Source organism: Lates calcarifer, linkage group LG7_2, assembly GCF_001640805.2.
Source record: "Lates calcarifer isolate ASB-BC8 linkage group LG7_2, TLL_Latcal_v3, whole genome shotgun sequence".
NCBI classification, from domain to species: Eukaryota; Metazoa; Chordata; class Actinopteri; family Centropomidae; genus Lates; species Lates calcarifer.
Window position 1 is genome coordinate 7,256,221 of NC_066854.1, and position 25,287 is coordinate 7,281,507.

At 43.2% G+C, this 25,287-nt stretch overlaps 1 protein-coding gene across 17 annotated transcripts in view; it reads left to right on the forward strand.

Annotated features, from left to right (window-relative positions):
• Nucleotides 1–25,287, forward strand: part of mbnl2 (muscleblind-like splicing regulator 2) — a 50,484-nt gene that overhangs the window by 14,960 nt on the left and 10,237 nt on the right. For 12 of the 17 annotated variants that reach the window (XM_051065963.1, XM_051065967.1, XM_051065965.1 and 9 more), the window contains 5 exons: nt 16,598–16,762; nt 17,719–17,922; nt 19,884–20,144; nt 23,576–23,629; nt 24,061–24,211. In XM_051065963.1, coding sequence (XP_050921920.1) covers nt 16,598–16,762; nt 17,719–17,922; nt 19,884–20,144; nt 23,576–23,629; nt 24,061–24,211 — 835 coding nt within the window. The remainder of the gene's footprint in view (nt 1–16,597; nt 16,763–17,718; nt 17,923–19,883; nt 20,145–23,575; nt 23,630–24,060; nt 24,212–25,287) is intronic. The other 5 variants (XM_051065968.1, XM_051065966.1, XM_051065970.1 and 2 more) reach the window with 2 other exon arrangements.

Sequence of the window (25,287 nt, forward strand, 5' to 3'; positions counted from 1 at the left end):
CACGTTTTTCTTTGCACCAGTCAGTTTTTACCAGGTGACCTCCACGCCTGACTGAGCTTCAATAGTCTGAGAGGTGGGGGATAGTCTGGTCCATCCTGGCACTATCACATTCCATCATGTTGCGGTGTGTCAAAGAGAAAGTGGTGAAGCCGGAGAAACAATAGAAGCTACTTTCAGGTGTGTGGTGTTTTCTCATTTGTATCACAGACTCTGTGCAGTCTCCCTGGGGGCGAGGTGCCCTGGTTTCCCTCTCTTGGTAAGAACATCTTAATCCGGACTCTGCTTCAAAAGAGCAAAAGTGTTTTTTGGGGTCGTGGGATGGCTGAAACTAGTAAATAAAGAAGCGAGGGAACATGGAAAGAAGGGAAGGTGGTAATATTTGAATGGCTTAGCGAATAATGAAATTGAGAAGCAGTGATTCAGCCAATGGTGTAAAGAAATAAAGGTGGGGGCAAGAGGGTTTTCCTGTCTGCAGGTGGCAGATCTAGCCAAGCAGGGAGTCAGAGCAACATATTTTAAATAACTGTCAGTGTATTGTGACTCAGTGGGAAAGTGTCTTTGACCTTGAGTTAATTTGTTACTCTGTAGCCGCCACTCCAGACAGACACCAGACAGTGAAGTGAAATGCTAATGGTTACCAAAGGCCGCTTTTTTAAAGTTGAGAGATTCCTCCGACTTAACTGTAACTTCCTCCCTCAGGGCTTATTGCATTTGCATTTTTTTTTTTGATCTTTAGGAAGCCTCAGCGCACATGAACTTTATGCCCATGGCCTCAGCCCCCTTCTCCTCTCTTGTTTTAAAAGATGGGCTCGGCCGCATTCCTCTGCGTAATCCTCTCGAACTGGGCCACACCCTGGGCAGAGCAAACGTGGAGGGGAATGTATGCGGCGCAGCGGGGAGTTGGTGTTCCCCCAGGGTCATTCACACAGACACAATGAGGCACTGACTTGAGCTTAACGTGAGGGGCTGCAGTGGACGCGGCATGCTTTGATGAGCCCCTGGGAGACCCCCACCGCTACCATTCCTCACACAGGCCTCCTCGTACGCAGACACACGCACGCTCGCTGTCCTCTCAGTTCAAACCGTTCCAAATTTCATTTGATCCATGTGATTTCACCCACTACAGCCCCAGTCTAACTGATCTGAAAAAAGGTCGGGGATAGGAAGAGATAAGAGAGGAGGAGGAGGAAGTTAAATCACTGTTAAAAGTCTCATGACCCAGGCCCAGTTAGTCAGTCAGTCCTATGTAGTCACTGGAAATTTGTCACACCAATAAGAAAAACCACAAAAACATTTATGCTGTCTAAATGAAAGCATGTTAACCACCATTGAACCTCAGTAATAGACCAGTGTGTCAACATCATTTGTAATAGTTGCTCTTGAGCCATGAAGAGCTGAGTTTCATCACTAAATTGCCATTCATATTTCATATTTTTTCTCTGTCAGACTTTCACGTTCCATATTTAGTATTTCTTATTAGTCTGATCACTTTGACAGGTCATGTGTTGTCATATCGTATCATTTTGTATAAACTGATTTAACCTGTGATAAACATTTACAAAGGTTATTGGTGTCACTGCAGTACTGCGCTGTGCTGCTGTTGATCAGAGAGGTTGATGCTGTAGGGTTGACATTTTAATTGGGCCACTGCTCTGACCCACATCTGTGTGTCTGTATGTGTATGTGTGTGGGAGTGAGAGAGTCTGCTGTGATCCCCACATTTCACTGTCGCCCTCTGGGTCTAGCTGCAGAGCTGGTCAAAAACAACTGTCGACACAATTCTTAGAATATTCAAATATTACAGGAAAACGCAGCACTACCATAATACTCCTTTTGTATATTTCTTGTTTTTGTCTTTTAAACTGCTTTATTGAGAATGTGTGAAACCTCAGTTTATTCACTTGGGAGTGCCGTCTGTGCGGCTGGTTCACAATGTTTAGACTCTGTTTTGGTAGCAAATGTTGTCCTCTACCAACAGGGATTTTGGTGAACATTTTTTGCTCTTTAACGTGGGCAACCAAACTAAAATACTACACAGAGCCAACTGAAAATAGTTGCGTAGTGCTAGATGCGAAGGCACTTTTGTGTCTAACATCAAGGGAGAAAATTCTAGACATCAGAAAGAGGAGAACAAGCAGAGTTTAGCTTTAATAGACCAAAATATCAGGCGTTAACTTACATGTTAAACTGCATTTAGAGATCATTGTTATTACGTGTATATATATATATATATGTGTGTGTGTGTGTGTGTGTGTGTGTGTACAAAAATGTACAACTGTGTTACATTTCCCATGCTAATAATATTGAATGACTCATGTCATGCAAGTCAAAACATAGGTTTAGTAACAGAATACCAGCCCTTTCAGTGTATTGATCAGAGATGCTGCAGCAGTTTTGCTAATTTGCAGCCTTTGTTTAATCTTATAATGGAGGTCCAGGTTTGAACTTTCACTCCATTTGTTCTACTCTATAAAACAGAAAATGTATGGCACTACTGTTGTCTAATATCAGATTGAAAAGTAGGTGTTTGTCACCCAATGAGCCGCCCGCAACATGATGAAGAGACTGAGCCCTGAAAATCTGCCCATCTGCTGTACCAGTGTCTCACCTGGTCTCAATCCACCCACTACCTCTGAGTCATCCTTTTTTTCCCATCTCGCTCTGCTGCCTACAGTGCTGATAAAGTACAAGATTCTCTGCAATTTTTTTTGTCTCTCTCTGTAAAAAAACAGCAACTTAAATCAGTGCTGCAGAATCAATGCCATCCTCACATTTGGTGATTTCAAAGCCAGCTGGACTCAAACTCCCTTACTGCTGCAGTAGTCACTGCTGTTGTGAGCACCTCTGCAGTAAAACTGAAGGCAGATCTATGGCGAGTCAGGCAGGAGGCTTGCTGTGTGCTTGACCTTTAGTATTGGTCTCATTAATTATTGATAGTAGTTTCATCATCACTCATCAGAGACATACTCAGGTTGTTCTAATCTAATTTCTACTGAGAGGAGCATTCATTTGTCTGCTTTTTTTCAGACGAATTCCACCTTGCATTAAAAAATGCATCATTTTTGTAAAACAATAAGCTCAAGCCTTGTGTTTTTTTTCCCTTTGAAGGCCTAGAGAGTACTACTACTACTTGCCACTATATGTCTGTCATATTGCCAGTGTAGAGTAGCATATGGCGTTTGCTTTGGCCCATATTAAACATAGAAATTAATAGTTGCTTAGGAAATGTCTTGACTGCTCCCCAGGCTTCTTTTAATTCTCCTCTGATTATAAAATGGACAAACGTACAAAGACACACAGCTCAGGATGCTCCACAATTCCCAGCCAGCCACCCCCAGCTCTCACACACACATACACACACTCACACACACACACCTAGGGAGCTACAAACAGTTAGACAGACAGGCCCAGCTGTCTCCCAGGGGCCAGCCTTTATAATGAGACAGAGATCTTCTTAATTGGCTCCATCTAATGAGGCAACAGAAATGCAATCTTTAGGGGCCCTACACCAGAATGGGTTCCCTCCACTTTTTTGTCTAAATGACTATTGGTCTGTGTCAAACAGGCTGTTGTGAACCAGGCCTAGCATGACATCCAAGTCCCCTGTGAGGACGTGTCAGTGCCGAAAACATCTAAGACTATACAGTATGTCGGTATGTCAGTATCAAAATTATTCTGTGTTAATAAAGTGAGGAGTATAAACTGCACTGACAGTGATTGACATGGGCTTGCCTGCTAAAAAGCATGTGGAAGTGACAATGGAGTGTGCATTATGTGAACTCTTTCTTTCTTTTAGAAGTGCTCTGACTCATATCCCATTCAGGCTTGACGAGTGGCAGTGATGGACTGCGCTATAAAAGCGGGACCTGCCATAATTCCTTGCGAAATGCTCCCTATGCTGTCTGCCGTGCTGCAGGTACTGACGAGCTGAATGGAGACCACCGTTGCAAAAAATAGCTCTTAAAAGCTGGTGCTTTCCTCCTGAGCACTAACTTTAAATTCTGATCTACTCCCTCACCATACACATAATGAAGAGGCAGTCATTTATCTCATTTGATTATTGACTGATAAGATAATGTAGGTGTGTCTGGCATAAAATGACTGATTACCCAAAACAATACTTGCCGTTGCAGTCGGTGCCATGAGGTTATTACAGTCTAACTTTCCTCAAAAAACATCAGGCTTAATAGGCTACAGCGTAGCTGTTCCAAATTGGAGTAATTTGATAGAGCTTGTCTGGATCAAAGTCTTGGAGTCAGTGTAAATGGCTCTTGTATTAGTGAATGAAAGGCTTACAGCTGTCTAGTTAGAGGGAAAGCTGGGTATTGTTGTAAATGTTTTTCATACATTCACAACAATACAGGCTCTGCTAATTCCGATTTGATACCACTTCTTAAATGATGCTCTATTGATGCCTCTATTGTTTAGCTGAGCTCAGTATAAATTCCCACAACAACTATAAAACTTGATGTCTGTTATTAAAGGATACTTAGATGTTATTTGTGTAGCTTTGGCTGCAAGGAATAATAACACTGTACTCACCAAGGTTATTTCCGAGATCTGGGAACATGGTGACGTCGTCACTGAGAATAAGAATACAAGCTGTTGAAGCATGCATGGTAATGTGTACTATTCCAGTAGGGACAGTTTTTAATGCCCAGTCCAAGCTAGAGGTATTACTTGTGTCACACCCCTCCCCCCTTTCCCCCTACCACACGGGGTGGCCATACCATTAAGGTCAACTTCAGGTCATGGCAGTGTATCTATGTGTGTGTTTGGGCCCGGCAGGGGGGGCCATGCAAAGTTCATGGACGAAAGTGAGATGGCCAATTTCGCACCCAGCAGATGCCTGCACCAGTGACCCGCGGCGACAGGTGGGGGACACTAATTGGCAGAGCGCACCATCACAGAGCGGGGGAGGACCCATGGCGGGCGAGGGAATGAAGAGGAGAGGAGGGAGAGGAGGATGAGAGGGAAAGAGAAGTGGCACCAATGGGGGGCATAATTTGGCACTGCATTTGCTGTTGCAAACCATTAAAACAACCAAGGCAGGAAAAACGTCAGGTGTAATGTCTGCATGGCTCAGACACACTTAATACTGGTAGTCAGTGATTCTTGCTTTCTTCTGACCAAAAAAGGTATTTCATGGTTGATCAACAAACAGATGTTGCTTCAAAAAAATGTTCCTTAATCCTGTTCTGTTTGCATTTCCATAGCTATGACTGGGACTCAGTCTTCCTCTTTCTCTCTCTGCCTTTTTGACTCATTCACTCCACAGAGCCGTGGCTTACCTTAGAGAAAACAGGAAAAAGAACAGGATGATGAGATGGGTGAACAGTGTGATCAATATGTTTACCTGCATCAGACGATTTAAGGATAAAACACACCCTGCAGCTCAAAGAGTGTTTGAATCACTGTATCCTGGTTTATTGATCTCATCTTTGACCAAAGGGCACTTATTACAATAACCAAGTATGAGCACTCATTCAGCCCTCTCTACCTCAGTGTTCTCAACCTTATGAGGACTGTTTTCATCATCTCCATGTGGGTTTAGAGTCTCTTCAGCCCACTGGGAGCGAGCGTCCTTGGAGGCCTCATCATCACAACCAACAAACAACATGCCGATCCAGGCCACGGTGCACCTTATTCCCCTTCGGTTGCATATAGCAAAATGAAATTGCACAAGCCTGTTTAAAAACCGTAGACAGGGATTTTAATAACTGTGAGGTGTTATATCTGGAATATGATCAAAGATACAAGATAAGATTCATAACTGGAATACTAGTGTGCTTGTAATTTCTTAGTTGAGTAACTGAGCTTTCCAGAATCTGTGTCGTTTGAATTATAAACCTGTACCTCTCAACTTTTTTCTTTTTTTTTTTTCAGCAACCAAAGCTTTAATCTCCAAACTGGAGAGTAAGCAGCCATACAACATTTCTGCCCCTATCTGCTGAGTGTGTTAGAAAGAGGCTTTGATGAATAGATCTGCTCTCTCCCTTCCATCTCATTATCCTCCTTTATCTGTTTTATGGATTTACACAACTCCTCAACACGCTCTGACACGCGGTCGATAGTGTCAGCGGGGGAAAGAAGATGTAGGCTAGCCTTTTTTCCTTTAGTTTCTCGCATTGTTTTGTTTAATTTCTCTCATTAGCATTTGTAGTGGATTCGTGTTATTTTTGGAACGCCGCAGAGCTGTGGCGACTTTGATCGCTGGAGAGTGATTGAAATTGAGGTATCTGTGAACAAATGTAAAATTAGGAAATTAAAATAAGGCCCACTGGCTTTCTGCTGCTTCCTCTTGGGGCTGTGGCACAGTTCCTTTCAAACTAGGGCATCAACATCATGTAACCTATTTCTATGAAATCTTTCAGTTGTGGCTAGTTAAAGTTGGCTGTAAGCCTGCTGTCATATCGGTGTAAAGCTGGCAAGATCTATCTTCTCAGCATAGGGAAGTGACAGCTTGTGAAAGCAGGCTAATGCCTCAGTCTTTTAGCTATGACTCACCTATCAACAGCCTGAGAGGTGGCATTGTCATAGCTGAGCCTTTCTTGAGGGTGTGTATTTGTAGAAGTGTGGGAAAGCGAGACAGTTGCTTCACTTCAAATATGCTGTACGCATGTGTCATGGGTGTTTATGTGCGTACCTGTCAGCTGCATGCCTGCACCCCTAAATGTGTTTATGTGGATGTGTGTGTGTGTGTGTGTGTGTGTGTGTGTGCGCAGATTAGAGGAGCTCTAGAGGGTGGGTTTCATGTCTCAGCAGGTCACAGATGATCAGATTAACCGAAGCAGGGCTCCAGCCTCCAGTTGGATTAGCAGCGGGGACCTGGACTCTGCAGGTGCCCCACAGCAGTGCCACCGCAGACGCACTTTGACCATCACCTCCCTGAAAAGAAAAAATCTTTTATAGCAATGAAACACGCACATCCAGTGTGGGTAGTTACCACAGCATTCACCTGAAAGCTGATAACCTTATTTTTTGGCTTGTACTTTTAAATTGCCTTTGCCTTTTTTCTACTGCACGACTGCATGAAAGCTCCTTTGTTGAAATCCGTCAACTGCTGTGACAGATGAACAAAAAGTTGTTTCATAACCTGCACTAAGCATGTATCACAGCTCTTAAAAGAATATCTTGTGCACCCTGCAGACAATTTAGGCACACTAGTATATAAAATCACTTTAAGGAACTTAATGAAGAGTGGCTTTTTACAGAGTGCCCTCTCTGTTGACGAAGTGGTTTTTAATGAAATGTTAAAATGATGTTATATAAAACAAGATAAATGGACACAGTCATTGCTTTAGATACTTGGGTGTGGACACACGATCAGCACTTTATTACCCGTCTTACATCGGAGGTGGGAGTGTTTGCTTTAGCAGCCTGTGGGAGAAAGATTCCTGTGATCCGAGCATCCCAGGACAAACAAGCGAGGGAAAAAACACATTTTTATCTCACCTTTATCCCACTCTCCCCCCGTCTGTGTGTATCTCTTCCCTAGCTCTCCTCCTCTCTCTCTCCTTGGGTAATCTCAGGCGTGTCAGCAGCAGTACCACTCCTCCATCTGTGGGATTACAGCTGGAGAAACAAAGGCACTTAATTACTGCTGAGGCAACATAGTCTTATGTGTGTCTGTGTGTGTGTGTGTGTGTGTGTGTGTGTGTGTGTGGGTGTGTGTGTGTCTGGGTGTGTGGGTGTGTGTGTGTGTAGACTATTGTTTCCAAATTACCTGGTCTCTGTCCTTTGCACTAAGGGTATTTTCTTGTTTGTATTCACTCACATTATTGTTAATTGTACTGTAGTTTAATAGCTAGGCCAAATATAGCTGATCACAGTCTAATCAGAGCTGGGAAGGAAATATGAGATGAAGCACCACCACGGTTTTACATTTAAATGACTTGTTCTTATCCACTGTTCACCATTGATTCCTGTTCTCCATTACCAGCCCAAATGTAAGCAAAAAGCCTTTGGCTATCATTTTATAATGGATTTTCAGTGTTTCCTGGTGTCCTGGAGCCTCGCAGCTTCAAACAGATCCATTAGTCCAAACGGATCCATTAGAGCCCCAAAAAACAAAACAGGATCCTTAAGAGGGAGCATTCTGTGTGTGTGAGGATGAAGGGAAGCCCTGTCCATGTGCATCCATCGCCTCGCTACTCTACCGGGTGCTGGGATCATTGGTTGTGCTGTTTTTTCGGTCTTCTGAGCACTGGAGTGCCCGTCCTGCTGGTGTCTCGTAGCTGAGGGGCTTTCACCAAAGTGGTTTCCTTGTGACCTGTTACAGGCTGACCCATAACCAGCTGTTAGTGCCCCTGGAAAAGAGATTCTTTCAGAGGAAACTGAGAAAGGAGGGAAAAAGAGGCAGACATTATCAACAAGAAGACTAGTTCTTTTTAATAGCGACCTCCAATGGAGAGGCATAATATGCAGAGGATTTGGGGTCAAAACTAAAATGTTAAGATAAAAAAAAAAAGTAGTGAAAATGGAAAAGCCAATTTTTATGTTTCTTCTTTTCGGATTGTGGAGGTGAGGCATAACTTCCTGAAAGTGATGATTTCAGGATCAGCTCCAGTAGGTGATGTGGGCCAAGAAATTCTCTTATTTGGATATTTATAGCCACAAATATCTGTAAACAAAACACCCAGCTACAGGACGAGCATGAGTCGTGCATGTTTCTCAACAATGCAAATGACATAGCGTTAATGGCAGGATGTAAATGCCACACTGTGAGGACAAGGCAGGGAGGGAGATAGAACAGAAAGAGATATGAGGGGACACTGAAAGACAAGGAGAACGAGTAAGCGTCTGTCCCCCCCTACCCCCACCGTCCTCTCCCCTCCTTCGCTGGTCAGCAGGGATACAACAGGTTCTTCGACTATGCTCTAAGGGGATTACACATATCACAGGCTTCGTGTCAGAAAAATTAGTGTCAGTTTCTCACAGAGGCCCTCCTCCTCTCTGCACTGAGAAGGACAATCGGATAAACAGGGGGGGAAGAAGATTTTTTTTTTTTACAGTGCCTCTGTAGGGTACAGCCATCCAAAAACTAGATGCTTTGGGATATGCTGTACCAGTCAAATTTTAGCACTACAAACAAGATCTGCAGTAGTTGCCTATGTGGGTATTTTACTTGGAATTTACAGCATGCTGTGTTTTTTACTAGAATCAGCTAGATCTGCCTGAAGGTTTGGACCAGCAACACTTGTACTCACAATCCCATTTCTCTGACCTTTAGGGTTCCACTGCCAAAGCCTTGATGGTGCAGTCAGCTGTCACAAGTAGCCACTGCACTGTGTAGTGCTGATTCTACATCTTTTAAGCTGTTTTTCCCATTATCTCCCTCCCTGATTGGTTTTTCTGGATCGCAGTCTGCCAATACTGCCAGTCACACTGCCACCATTCACGTCACTGAGTGCTGTGCTAGCGTTAGAAAGACATCACGGGGGATCAGACATGTAAAGCCCTCCCAGCTTCTCTGTGCCGCTGAAGAAAAGGAGGCCTAATGGAGGAACGCATGCACACACACATCCCAGATTCCCTAGATTCGACACTACGTAAATCATCAATATTGTTTCCTGGGTTGAAGTGTTGATGTGGGAAAGAAAAGCAATGGCTCATTTCGAGTGTATCCATCTTGGATAAGCACCAGGGCGCTAGCTTCCCTATTAAGGGCGATTGGAACCACGGGGGTGTAATATAAAGGCGCGTTTCCAGTTGCCTTTACGAGGACATTTACAGCTCTTCTGTCGACTGCAGCCTATAGGCAGCCACTCTCTGTCTCCAGCAGGCCCGAGGATAGAGCGCCCATTGAGGGCAAAATGCAAATGTTACAGTGGTGAACGGAGGGGCCCACAACTGAAGCGCTATTCTGCCGAGGGGGTGGAAGACTGGCTCTCTGTGTCTGTGCCACCCACAGACACACAACAGTCATCACTCTGACCATTCAGCCGGACTGATGAAGGAGGTGGGGGGTCGGGGAAAAGGGTTTCTGCCGCTGATGAAGCTGGCAGGGTAAAGCCCAGGCAGGGGATGCTAATGCCAGTTATACATGGACCATTTGGGCCAGTGTTCCCTGTGAATTTATGTTATTTCATGGAGGGTGGGGCTAATTATGTCTCTAAGACTCAGGGCCAGTTCCAGGAGGGGTTGTAAGTTAATAATAGCTCTTGTTTCAATATATTGATTATCCTGCTGTAATTGCATTAGTAACCGTTGTAGGAATTGCAGGGAAAATGCTTTTGATTTCACTTTCAGGCAGATTTTTCTTGCTTTAAGGGATTTATCACAGCTTTGGGGGGGCAACAGTAGTAAATAATTTTAACATTAGCAATGAATCAGGCACTCACAGGGTACAGCTGACTCACAAGATAGCCAGATACTCCTTGTCCATCTGTGTCTGGTTGCCATTATGAATTTTTTCATTCTTAAATGACGTCTGTTGACAGTGGAAAGATATCCAGACATCCAAAGCAGACACAGAAAAGATTATTAGATGAGAACAAAAGTACAAAGAAAGAAGTAGGTCACTGTGAGTTTAAAATGTATATGGTGAAAGGATGTTTTCCCTTGAAGTGTTTCTCTGTCTGTTTAGCCCTCCCTCCGTGTATCTGTGGGCAGTAGCTGGAGTGTTGCAGCGCGATAGCTCTGTCGTGTTTGGGCAGGAGAAATGCTGTACCCTCCTCAGCAACCGAACCCGCCACTTTGTTTGGGTGAATTGGGTTTTTTGTGTTCTCATGCCTGTGTGTTTACTGCGGTAAATGTTTGCCTTGTTTTTTCTCTCCTTTCGCTAAAGTTTTGTCAGCTGAACATTGTGTGCCTGTGTCTGATTTGGAGCATGATCAGCGGAGTGCTGAGAGAAATGAGTTTTTCTTCTGTTTGATGCCAAGCATGACAACAAGAATAAATAGCTGAAGGTTGCGCCTAGCGAATATTTTCATTATAGATTAATCTGTAGATTATTTTTTGATTAATATAGTCGCGATTTAGGCTATGAATGTCGGGGGAAAAATCAGTGCCCAAGTTGACTGCTTGTTTAATCCCAATTAATAGCTCAAAATGCAAAGATATTCAACAAACTTAAACATTAATTGATTGTTTTTCCATAATATTAATGGACTAACTGACATCTAGCATATGATCCAAATTGACTAAAAGCAGCAGAATAAGGTTCACATATCATCAATATCAGTGGCAGCCAATATCAAGGAATGCGCATGGCAAAATAAAAGTCTCTGTACAGTGTTGGTAAAAGGAAAAATTTGATTAAAAAATGAAGACGTTTTCCTCCAGAAAAGGTTGCTAGATGTAATTAATGGGCCCCAATTACAAGAACTAAAAACAATTGAAGGAGTCTCAGTGGGAGGGGTGAATGTAATCCTAATCTGTTTATGAAATTAGCTGCCTTTATCCCCTCCCCCCCTGGATCAACCCTAATGTGGAACACATTTTTATTGATATTACTACTATATGGAATCTTGGCAAACAATCAGTGGGTTCTTGTTGGCGATGGCCGTGGGGATTTGAAGAACGTGCCAGCAGTAATGTCTCATTTTTTAAGCTCTTGGACTGAGGATCTGTGTCAAGTGAAAACAACCGATAATTTATCTTTGATCTCTCCTCCGCCGTTGTTCGTTTTTCACTGCGACGCAAGGAGATAATTATCCAATCTGAATCAAAGCAGTTATTAGTATATCCCAAAGCATGGATCATAGCATTTCATACACACAAGGGCAACGGTGCAGGCTACAATAAGAGGTTGCCATGTGAGCGACCCTACTGAAAGGTATAATTTCACCGTGTAGCTATGGCTACACACCGGCGGCTGGTGCGTGAATCACAGAGGTGCCTTGGTGCTTTCAAAGATCCTTTTCATAGACGGCTGCTCGGAGGCAATGCCCGCAATGAATGGATTTCTGCTCTGCTCCGAGTGGGTGGCTTAGACAGAAGGCACAGAGCGCTCACTCTGCATGTGTGTGTGTGCGTGGGTGTTTGTGTGTGTGTGTGTGTGTGTGTGTGTCTGCCACCCTCTCAAAAAGATAGAGGTCTGAAACCAGATGATGGCACAGCATTGTCATCAGCCACGCAAGCTGCCTTTTAGCACAGTCATTGTGGCGTCGGTGGACAACCTCACTGCTTAAACCATGAGCCATAAGCACTTCTCTTTTTTATATGTGATGCTGTGCTGCGTCTCCACAAAGCTTACCTCATCTTATGTGCCTTGAATCCACAAGTGTGGCAGGGAAATGTTATCTCAAACTGCAGCCTGGACCACTCATTGACGATCATTAGCATTAATCGCATGCTTCAAATGTACTGTAATTGCTATGTATAGCCATCACTAGGCAGTTTTTGCAGTTGGCTGTACCATGTTTTATTAAAGCAAGAATTACTTCTGCCATCAAGCAGATGTTAGATTTTCACCCTTACTCGGAGCTAATCAGAGAGACGTGATGTGGGTGAAAGCTTTTTAACTGCTGTGCACAGTTCCAATAAATTAACACTTCCCTGAGTTTAATGAATGTGTCATTATTTTTCTGTGTGCGCGGGGGTGTAGCTTTTTTATCAACATTGTTACTTGATGACAGCTGTGAATGCCTGGAACGCCTTTTTCCAGAAGAGGATTATCACAGAATATAGCCTTGGACTACCTGACCTCATATCTCCAGTCTAAACTAAGCTGGAACTCCTCTAAATGAACTGATCTCCTCTTTTGTGTTTTACCATTTTAACATCCCCCAAAGGGCATCAGCCATTTAGATGTGCTTTAGCCATATTTATAGCAATCCATATCCTCTTCACTATTAGGCACTGAGACTGCCAGGAGTCTAAATGAAGCTAAGTCTTGGAAAGCATGTTCATACTCTGTACCTTAGTGTCTGATTTGGTGTCCTCAAACTCATCTTCCTGGCTTGTATTTCATCTTCTTACCTGTACCTACTAGTGATCATGGCTCTGTCAAGAAAACTGGATACCATGAAAAGGTGCCCACAAGCCAGTGGTTTTCCTGTGGCCTTTGTAGCAACACACACCCACACACACACACCAGTGCTGAAAAGTTTGACTTCAGTATTAGCACTAATGAACAAACAGGGCAAATCACAGTGTGACATGTTACAATTTCAGATTTCAACAGCATTGTAGATGTGTGGACACCTCTGTATGTGTATATGACCTTTTGAAGTCATTCTGATTACTGCAATAATTATTGTTTATATAATTGGATGCTGCATTGAATTTTTTCACAGTTTTTAAATAGTGTTGGAATTTCCATTAGCATGACAGCTCTAGCGAAGGTACTTCATTTATGTGCTTCTTCCACCTCCAAACTAGACACAAAAGAAGACAGAAGACAAATCAAACCTAATTTATGCGAAGACCAGGCACAATGCTGTGATAGATCATGAATACATCAGCGAGAAAAGGCTCTCAAACAAAGTTTGACAGGATGAAAGGAGAAGGTTTTACGAGTCCAAGGCCTGCACTTAGTGCGACAGCGCCTGTGCGTTATGAAACACTCTCCCAAGTAGCTTCACCACCATTTACCTCATCACTTTAAATGGGGAATAATGATGAGCAATTGCAAAAAGCATGTGTCCCTCACAGGCTGTAGATGAACTGAATATGGAGCAAGAAGGGACTTAATGGCTTCACTTAAAGTCTGCATAACTGACAGAGTGAGTAGCGAGGGTCTGTGGAGTGTGTGTGTGTGTGTGTGTGTGTGTGTGTGTGTGTGTGTGTGTGTGTGCGTGCGTGCGTGCGTGCGTGCGTGCGCCTTTATTTGTGTCCGTCCGAGTCTGTGATCTCCGCAGGGCGCTATGGTGACGCTGCGCTTCCCCGCAGACTCAGTTTGGGACGCCGTCCAGAGCACAGCTTCAGCACCAGCTCCCTTTCTCTGACACACACAGAGTCACACCCGCCCACACAGTTTCTCCTGCACACACACATGCACTGTTACACCTGCCTACGCATTCTCTCTCCCTCATGGATGCAGATACACAAGACACACATATAGCACACACACACACCTTTTGCCAGTGTTGGAGGCAGTGCATAAAGCTCCAATTAGTACTGATACCTCTGAGGTTTTTGGTTGCGGGGCTCAGAGCTAACATTATTCCTCTGGTCTGGACGGGGCTTAGCAGATCTGTTAGCGTGTTTGTGTGCATCAGTGCGTGTTTCTGTGCGCATGTATGCTTGTGTCGGTGTGCATGTGTGTGTGGGCGGTGCTTGTTGTGATCCTGCGATTTTAGTATGCATATGTGTGGGCAGGTGTGATTTTGTGCATGTGAACTGCAAAGGAGGGTGTGTGTGTGTTTGTGTGTGTGTGTGTGTGTGTGTGTGTGTGTGTGGGTGGGGTGGGCTTAAGGGGGGGTGGTTATGAGTGGCTCGCTGCAGCGTTAACAGCGGGGTGTGGAGGTCAGTCCTGTCTGACTCGTGACTCTCACCATTACAGAGCCGCTCCAGTGTCTATGTGAATGTCGAACCCGTTATCTGATACCTGTGCCACCAGCGTATGTCTCTCACAAGGAAAACATATCTATGTGTTTATCAGTGTGAAACCAACAATAGCAAAGAAGCGTGTCGTGTCTACAGATGTAATATCCCTTGAGGCAGCTTTAAATCAGTTGAAAGAAGAGTAATCCTGACAATACCAACAGTGGTTTTGATTCTCTGTGGGGCGTCTTTAATATCTGTCAAGGAGAAAAGGATTGTTCGGTTTTATTAGTTTTTCCTTTGATGAGATTCGAAGATTACTGGTTATTTACACTGGGAGCCAAGCTTATACCTTCAGCTGTGCTTGATTAAAAGTTCTTCTCCATTCGCCTGCCCACTTAACGTAGAAAAGCAAAGCTGTCAGCGTGGCCGTATAGAGGTGAACTGGTTGAGTAGCTACTTCAAATTCCTGTAGCACGTTGAGTAACACTTTGGGCTTTCAAGCCTTTTTGTTAACAGAAATAATCCATATCATACTTTTGTTCATTTGCATCATGACTCATGGGATGTGTTCCAGTTATGTGCTTTACTAAGAATAGAGAATAAGAATAATGTATTGTTTTATTGATGTTTTTTTTTTCTTTTACTGGATGCCTCCAGAAGTTTGGTTCAACTTGCTGTACTGACGAAACCAAATACCACTAAATATTTCACCATGACTATCAATATCAATATTTTGTTGTTTTAGTGTGTGTGTGTGCTTTCGAACATATTAACACACAATATAAGCAACTGTTGAGACAATAGTTACAATCATATCAGGATATTGATATATTATTGATATATCCTCCTGCTTGACTTGAGCTTCTGGTTCATTGTCAGTTGCCTCAAATCTCTGCACCATACAGCCAAGGTCCCACATCCTGTCAAATACAAGACAGGTCACTGCATCCACAGTATATGAGACATATGTAAGTGTCTGTCTGGTGACATGTTGTCATTTGGTCTGTTCGATTCAGGACTTGAAATAGCATTTGAGTTATTAAACTCGGTCATAGCCACTCACTTTGTGGTGGCAGAGCTGTCAGTTTTCTGTGGAAGAGGAACTTAATCAGGCCACTGTGATGTGGCTCTTCTGTGTCATGGAGTTAAGGGGTGTTTGGACCTCCTCGTGTCAGACTGGGTCTAATTTAGCTCACTTCCCTCTGCCCTCTTTCACACTCACCAAGACGTGCCGCCATGTCACGTCCTCCCCCTCTGTCTTCTCGGCCCTCCTTCGGTTATCTCCCCCTTTCCGCTCTGTGCTAATTCATATTACTCCACTCTGCCCACATCTTTTCCACCATTCCTCTCCTTAACCTTTCCTTTCCATCGTCCCCACCGCTGTATTCTACCCTTCACTTTGTCACTCCCTCCTGACCTCCCTCCTTTCTTCCACCCACTCTCCTCGCAATAAGCTCTGCAGTGAGGATCCATATTGGATTATTGTGTTTGCCATTAGCCTCTGGGTTGACAGTGTAATTGCCTTCATCCACCAGGGTCTCAGTAAGTCCGACCCCACCGTCCCTGCATTTGCATTTCCACAGAGAGTACTGGATGACCCGTCCATCAAAAAGCTACAGAGATTTAGTCATGATGGCTAGATAGCTAGACTCAGAACTACCACTCTAGCCTTTGTCTACAATTACCTTCCTCATTTCCATGTCTGCAATGAACACAGGCTTTTCAGAGTGTCCATGGTGCAGGTAAGACCAAGACCTGCCAGAATTAACAAGCTAGCAAAGTCAGAAATTGATAATCATCTTTCATAACAATGTTTCTACTCAGAGCCGAGAGCTACTCGCTACCCCCACCGGACGAGCACAAGCATTCCTCAATGTGTAGCTCTCATAATTTTATATGTTTCACACTCTCTAAGTATGAATATGTATGCTGCCTTCAAGCACTCGATGTTTTGGAGTCTGTGTTGAAATCAATGCCCACGTATCTGCCACGTCCTCAGGCAGACACACAACCTGCTCACAGTCAGGTTTATTATCAAAAGATCGCTGCTTTCAATTCATTCTGTTGATCAGAGACTTCAAGTTTTCAGACAAGACTGTTAATGACCCTATTTGTCTCTCTCTCCCTCTCTCCCCCCTCTCCACCTTGTGTTATCATCGCTCAGGGCCGTTGCACGCGAGAGAACTGCAAATACCTCCACCCACCCGCTCACCTGAAGACCCAACTGGAGATCAACGGGCGAAACAACCTGATCCAGCAGAAGACAGCGGCGGCCATGTTGGCTCAGCAGATGCAGTTCATGATCCCCGGCACCACCATGCAACCTGTGGTTAGTGCTGGCTTCGCTGCCATGGGAATTGACTGGCAATCCAGCATGACTCACTGCGAAAATAGCGGCGTTGTTATGTTGCACTGTAAAAAATTTGTCTCTACTCCTGTTAAAATCTTAAAAATCTTAAAAAAACACATGAAGTTACTCATGCCAATATAATTTCGCTCAGTGTTGTGGTGTTGGTATCATCTTTAACTTCTAGGCGGGGCGTGATTCATTTAGAAAATATGCAGTCTGTTACAGTACATTTATACAGGCTTCTAATGGATACTTTTCTGTCATCCATCCTCCCTTATCAGCCTGTTCTCAGATTGCATTTCAAGCTAGGACCTCGTGAATTTCTTCTCACAATTGTTGTCGAAATGCCCTTGAGCAAAGCACAAGACTCTCCAGCTGCTCTCTGGGAGTTGCTCAGCAGTCAGCGGTAGACTGTGGTTGCACTGGGCAGCTGCCAGGTGCAAACGTGTTTAACTGCATCGACGTAAGGCTAGGCGTAGCTTGCAAAAGAACATGCACGCTCAGCAAAATCTTCCCAGGATACATAGAGGTTAAAAAAAAAAAACACTCCTCTCTTGTTTCTACCCTCACTTCCCTCTCTCGCTCCACTTTTTTTTTCTCATAAACCTATTCCTCTCTGTTCCCCCAGCTCTCCCTCTCATCTTTCTCACCCACCACTCTGCGTTCATTTGTCTCCAGTGTCTCCTTCCTCTATTTTTTTCTCCCTCTTCTCCATCTCTATACCCTCTTCCTGCCTTTCGCCCCCCCTTTTTGCTGTCCCTACATCCATTATTTTACATTTTACTTTGTTTTTCTACAATATCTTTCATTCCTATCCTGACCATTTTAATTAAGATTAGAAAAATAGCTAAAACAAGACAAGAAATTTAGAATATATTAAAGACAACATTAAAGGAGCTGCTCAAATAAACATTGGTTTTCTTTTCCATCTACAGCAGACGTTTCCAGTCAGCCAGGGCCTGGGCTCCAGCGCAGGTCTGAGCTACACACCCTACCTGACTCCCATGTCCCACAGCATGGGCCTGGTGCCCACCGACATCCTGCCCAGCACCCCCGTTATCGTCCCCGGCAGCCCGCCTGTCTCCGTGACCGCCGGCTCTTCCTCCAGCCAGAAACTGCTGCGTACCGACAAGCTGGAGGTGACCCACCCAATCACAGTCCTCCCCCTTTGTCTCTCAGACACAACGAGCATGACAGCTAATCATAGCTAATGTTCTCTTTGAGGTCATGAAGTGTAATTATGGTAACATCTTACTGTGATTATGGTTGTGAGAGAGATGCAATAGATATGTGGTGCTAATGAGTATCATTTATGTCTACAGAGAATTTACCAGTCAAGTTCATGGATATAATAGTTTTGATATAGTAGTTACAATTATACAGTATGTGTAGTTTCTCCTTGGTTACCACAGGAGATACTTACCTGATTGTGTAAACAGTTACAGAAATAAATAAGGCTTGTATCAGAAATATGATGTGAAAAAACTGTGATTAGCTCAACACAAACTAGTACTTGGCCAGACATCTGCAGTTAGACTGGGACAATTACTTCAACCATCTCCATGTTGTTTAGTTTGCCAAACTACTCTGAATGGGAATAGCTTGATGATTGTGAAACAGTGCACAAGAGGGGAGTTTTTTTTCTACTACATTTATAAAGATAAACAATAATCTCCCCAATACCTGGAGGTGATGCGTAGGTGTGTGCCTGTATGTGTTTTTCTCTCGGAGTGCTATCACTTAGCAACTGAATGAAGTTGGCTCTAATGAAACAGTATCCCTCTGAGACACGTATACACTCCCACACACTGCCAGCATGTGTGTGCACACGTGTGTGTATGCACCAGTGTTTTTGCATATGTGTATGTGTTGCTTTAATGTTGCATGTGATTGTTATGTGTGTGTGTGTGTGTGTGTGTGTGTGTGTGTGTGTGTGTGTGTGTGTGTGTGTGTGTGTGTGCGTGCTAGTCAAAAGCAGATCCCCCTGTGATTCTGCCTAGGACTTTGAGCAGTTGAACACTGACTGGTTCAGTGATTCCACAGTGACACACGTTGTAGTTTTGTTACATTGTGTTAAGGCTTTTTCATACCGAGTCTAATTTAGGCTAATTTATAGTCTGTTATTAAAAAAAAAAAAAAGTTCAATTTTTATGCACATGAACGTTTCACACAAGTCTGGTTTCTTTTTTTCCCCTCAGAAAAGATTTGCAGCAGAATAAAGTAAAACCTTTGAACATACCTCTTTCTCTGTTGTGGATATGTTTATATTGGGTTTTTTTCCAAGCCTCTGCCTGCTTTTAATATCACATAGTTTATTTTTCTCCTGATGTATGTGTTCTTTTAACCTCCTCCACTCTAAATAGAGATTGATGGAGAGTAGAATATGTATCAACAGAGACTGATAACAAACCAAATGTCCATTCAGGTTGTCACAAGCTGTCTTTACTTTTTATGCCATTTGTTATCTTTTAGTTATGAACCTGCTGTCCTGCTTGTCAGTCTACTCCTTTTGCATAACAGCGGCAATGAAAATTTTATGGTACTTCACACAAAAGAGGAGTGTAGAGAATGAACTGGCTTCTCATCTTTAAGAATATAAAGTTTTTCAGGAGACTGTGTGTGAAACGTATATATGTTTTAACATAATATGTTTATTTTACAAAAATGTCAGACTTGGTGTGAAAAGGCCTGAGGGCTTGTAATAAAATATGTATAAGGGTTCTCATTTTCAAAACAGTCATACACCAAAACGTCAAATATTATCAAGAAATCTAACATTGTCATCAAGATTTTTGATGCCTGTCTGAGTTACTGTGCTAGTTGGGTGATCATGCAGTACAGTCAGAGGATGATAAGAAATAAATGGAATTGGATTCAGTCAGTGCAATGAATATTTTGCTGTTTTTGGTGAATACAGTGATTCTGACTGATGTTGCTTCCTGAAAGCTCACGCATTCACAGTATGTTTCAGTGTGTATTTCTTTGTTTTCTCTTTTTGCATGCTCACATCTGTGTGTCTGTCCACATCTGTGCGCTCGTACGTCTGCGTGCTCGTGTATCTGTGCGTGTGTGTTCATCCACCCGCCTCTCCTGCTCCCAGGTGTGCCGCGAGTTCCAGCGGGGCAACTGCGCTCGGGGCGAGACCGACTGCCGCTTCGCGCACCCGAGCGACAGCCCCATGATCGACACCAGCGACAACACGGTCACCGTCTGCATGGACTACATCAAGAGCCGCTGCTCCCGCGAGAAGTGCAAGTACTTCCACCCCCCGGCCCACCTGCAGGCCAAGATTAAGGCCGCCCAACACCAGGCCAACCAGACAGCTGTGGCTGCGCAAGCCGCTGCCACAGCTGCAGCCATGGTGAGAGCACAGCACTACAGCCTAACCACTGTACTTTGTACCTACACAGTGGTAGAGCAGGAGACACACAAACATACTTGTCCTTGTAGTAACCAAGTAAATCTCGCAAGGTTTCTGCTTGCTTAGAGTACTTTCAGAGCAAGAACTTGTAAGGTCTGGATGGGACAATAAGGCCATTTTATAGCACCTGTATACAGGATACCTTCAACCCTCCAGTAAGAGCTTAGCCTATTATAATGTCATGGGAGGCTTTTATAGGGCTTCAAATAAACAAGTTATTATTGGAGGTTTTACAGTTGTGGAAGAGCAAGTAAACACAATAGATAAAGTATTATTCACACTGAAATAAAATTAAAATACTAGCACAGGGGTTCTGATACAAAGCTGCTGTGCCCAGGCAGGGCTATCTAACTTTATACAAAGCACAGACTGTTGTATGTTGCACTGTAGCAGTTAGCTGCACAGCCTTACACTTTCTATAAAACACAATAACAATTCCTGTTTTTTGGAGTTACTGTGCTTTGTTTTTGTTGTTTTTAAATGATCACTTTTGAGTAATTAAACACCAGTTAAAATACACATAAGCACACACAGGCTAACTGTATACACATCACATCATGACAAATCATCTTGAGTAACACAACATGTAAACACATGCTGTTGATGATGACACCCACATACAGTAACATAAAATGTGGAGCACTGCTTTATTACTGTAAAACAAAAAAAAAAAACATACTCATCTCTGCTGGTTTATTCTAGTGGACTCCAGTGTACAATTCACCAACTACAGTCATCCCAAAGTGAGGCCATTGTATACAATAAACAGGGTTTAGTGAGACCTAAATGCATCAGTATAATGCCGCAAGAACAATCTGTTATTATCTCACTGCAGTACGCTTTTTATTTTCCAATGCCCTTGGTTCATACAGAGACAATGTGCTGGCTCACCCCCCATCCCACCACCCCCCCTGCTCTCAATGATAAGTGCGGCTCTCTGCAGATCAGTGCAAATTGAATCAGGGATGGATGAGGATGTAACATCACGGGTGGGGGTTTACCCTCCTTTGCCTTTAGTTGGAAAAATCCCCCAACAGGCTGAGGAAGAGACAGGCAGGTAGACAGACAGAGGGAAATGCAGGCAGACAGACAGACAGCGAGAAGGGGTTTGGCAGTGTGTCTTGGCTGTGCCCCACCTTCCTCCAGGCTCTTGAGTGGCTTTCTTTTGAATGGTCCTTTTGGCTGCTGCACTCGCACACACCTTGTACTGCGCCAGTGTGCTGACTGACTTGTTTCCTCCATGGCATGGGCATGCTTTACGCGTTGCACCTACCTCTCTCATTGGCTGGCTCCATCGCTGCTTGCTCTACCTGTCCTTCCTCCACGAGTCCACAGTGTGGATGATAAGGTGACCGTGAGCGCAGGTTAGTTTCGTCTGGTAGCAGCTGCATTAAAGCAGGAAAAAACGAGGAATTAAAACATGTATAAATAAAAGTGAGCCCCCAAGGCAATATAACCTGATCTTTACCTGTCAGCACTGTTTTCTTAATGGTACACCAAGTACCTTAGCTCAACAACTTCTCCATAAGGTACACAATGCATCATCAAGGAAGATTTAGTTTATGTTGCTAGTGTTTTGTTCTCCTCAGAATCCAATGTTTCATACTCCTCCTGTGCGCTCATATGCCCCAGTTTATCAACTTTATGACCCAATTCCCAGCGTACCATCAGCGGTTACAAGCTGTGCTAGAGGTGAGGAGGGTTAACCTTAGGACAATGACTTGTTTAGTCAGCACCTTTAATCCAATTTTCTTTTAGCTCTTAGCCTAAAGCTGAAGCACTTTTATTGAAGCAGAGACCCATAAAACCTGTATTGCTGCACTGCTGCAAATAGGTAATATCATTATCCATAATTCACTTTTTTTTAATCTAAAGCAAATAGGCTAAAGTGGACTGTAGATAAGGTTACACATTAACAGATACAGTTACAGTAAGAATATCCTATTATTGAGATTATGTTGTTTTACTGTGCCACATTACGTGTTGCTTGCCATGCTGTGATCTTCTTCCTCATTGCAAGTCGAATGCAGTCATCTTTGCTTTTCATGTCACTTTATTAGTCCATCTTCCATTTTAACTAACCACGATGTTTAAGTCTGTTAACACTACAGCGCATTGTCAGTCTTTAATAGAATATATACCGTTATATGCTATTATAAAATCCACATACACGAAAGCAAGAGGCTTGTGCATGGACCCCTTAAGTGCTGTGCTCATCACATCCATGTCATCTTTTTTTCCTCTCAGCAGTGACACCAAATGTAAGGTCGTTTTTATTAAATTAACCAAAGCAACAACTTGAAATAAAGCTGTATTATTACCTCTTTACACTAATGTTTTTGCGGTTTAATTGCTTCTAGATTTTCAGACGTTTTTTGTTTTATTTAGAAGGAATGTAAGAATAAACAGAGCTCCACATTCTGTGATTGAACTATAACCGCGCCTCACATTGTGTCACCTCCCCAAGTTCATCGATCACACTAACAGGCCACATGCCCTCATGACGCAGATTTAGTTTAGGATTTGTCTCATTTTTTCAATTAGAGTTGAATTGACACCACTACAGAAAAAGATCTGATTGTTAAACTCCTTCTCGTTAGCATTGTCTCGACGACTTATCGGGTGACAGCACCTCAACAGCCTCTTGCTAGTAATAGTGTTTATCTATAGTTTGAAATCTGATCACACAAACGTGTCCAGATGTCGGTGCCAGTAGTGAGGGCCGAGGTGAATAATTTGAGGGGCTTTGACCAGAGCTCACTCACATCCCAATCTGTTGTGGGTGTTTTAGACAATTTTCAGGCCCAAAAGCACCTCACACCATCAAGCAGAGTAATCCAGGAGCACTGTAATTACTGTGTGTGTAGGACTGTAGTATCCTACTTAGAAATCTGTAGTGAACCTGTGTTCAGATCTCACATAAAGTGTCAGCCCAGTATTTGTAGTCTGAATCAGTTGTGTTTACTTTACTGCATTTTGTTCTTGCGTAGATGTTAAATAAGTTGATTTGTTCAGAAATAGTTGACGTTACTACTAAATGCTCTCCCAGTAGTTTTGAAGTACATCGTAGAATCTTGCTTTTTTAACCAAAGGTTAATGTAGATGCTTTTTTTTGCTTTTGTACTAATTCAAAAAGTAGCAATGTTTCTTTAAAGTAAACAAAACAATTTTTTGTTTATGTGCATGCCTATTGTTTTGTATGTGGTATACTTGCATTCAGATTATTTTTGTTTTTGTTTTTTTCCTTCTCACCTATCCACAATGCAATGCTGTCCCCCATGACGCACCTCTGCTTGCTGTTACCTGTATGTTAATACGCTTGAATCCCATTGGCCCACTGCCATCATGTGCTCGCTGCCTGCTAATTAAAGACTCAGTCGACTGCCAAAGCAATGAAGCGACCCCTCGAGGCAACTGTAGACCTGGTACTTTGACCTTTCACCTTTTGCTTTGCATGTAGCTTCTTTAATTGTACTGTAGCCACTCACAAAATTTAAGTTGGCTCTTTTGTTTTTGTGAAACCCTGTAAAACTCTTTAAAGTATAAATATTTATCATTTATGATCACCAGTGGCAATTCTAGATTGTACTGTACGTTAATTAAATGAACAAACTACAATGTAATGTTAAAATAATTCCAGTTATCACACTGTTTTCTTTAATGTGCTGTTGATGATTGCCTTGCTATGGTGTAGTTTCTCATTGTCCTTGTGATAGTTACAGCAAGTTTCCATTTTTGCCTTGTTGTGCTGTGCATAGACAAATAACAGATGTAGAAAATACCAGTGTTGACTTGTGTAAGTATCCAGTGCCAATCTGCTGTGTCTTTTGTTGTGTGTGTGTTTTCCGGTGGCTAGGCGTTCCCCCACGGCGTCCTCCAGCCCCTACCAAAGAGACCAGCACTTGAGAAGAGCAACGGAGCGAGCTCCCTGTTCAACCCCAGTGTTTTGCACTACCAGCAGGCGCTGGCCAACGCACAGCTCCAGCAGCCCGCTTTCTTTCCCACAGGTAAGAGCTCCCAGCGATACACACGGCACACAGATGCAGATAGAAGCCCTTGTAGGTATGCCGAGCATGCGAGCACACAGATACGCTCACTGAACGTGCTCAGCTAACCCTTTATCTATCACAAACATATCTTTTTGGTTTCACATGTTAGAAAGAGAGATTCTCTCATGATCAGTTACATCTGTGAAGTCCTGCTTTTTCTTTTGAAAGGGATTAGTTCGAGTGACACACATAAAGAGGTATGCATTGTTGGTGTGTATAAACACGTAATTGCTGCCAGGTGGAAGGGCAGCGCAGGCTTTGATCAGAACAATAAAAGATATGATAGATTACCACCTGAATATGATACACCTGTCAGTCCAAGACCCGAGCATACAAAAGAGCAAAACAAGCCCGGTTGTTTCCAACACAAAGGCTCTGTAACTTTGTTTAGCGTCCAATTTGAGGATAAGAATAAAATAAAGAAGAACTGTAAACCTTTAAAAGAAAATAATGGCTTTATTTTTTGAGTAAACGCAGCCTATTCAGTGTGTATTTAATCTGTCTTGAGTGGCATCGATATTGGGGAGAAAAAAATCCATTTTAAAAAAGCAATTTTGTTCCAATTTTCTCAGATTAATTCAGGTCTGCTCCCTTATTCCTCTTCAGTTCTTTGCCCCCAAACAAAACACACACTCTGCGCACTCCTCACACAGAAACTCAAGCCCCCTCAGGTCACCTGCTAAACGAGTTAACCGCAGCTAATACAGTAGCCTGTAGCCACATTTGTGACTCATGAAGATGAGACTCCTATCCCTCGCTCTTCTTTTCTACCTGCTCTTTTCGTTTCCGTGTGGTGTGAGATGCCTGACAGCCCCTCATCCCTCTCTCCCTTCGTATCTGTGGGAAGTAGCCTTGGGTCAAAGTTTGCAGTTTTTTTCCTCACTAATCTGCAGCATTTCAGATGGGTGGGGTTTCTGTATTATGTTTAATGTGTGCCAAATACATTACACATAAGAGAGCATTTAAAGTTTACTGTAATAAATCTGTGATGACAACTTGCAGTAAACTCCACCCATCGCCATTTTACTCAGCTC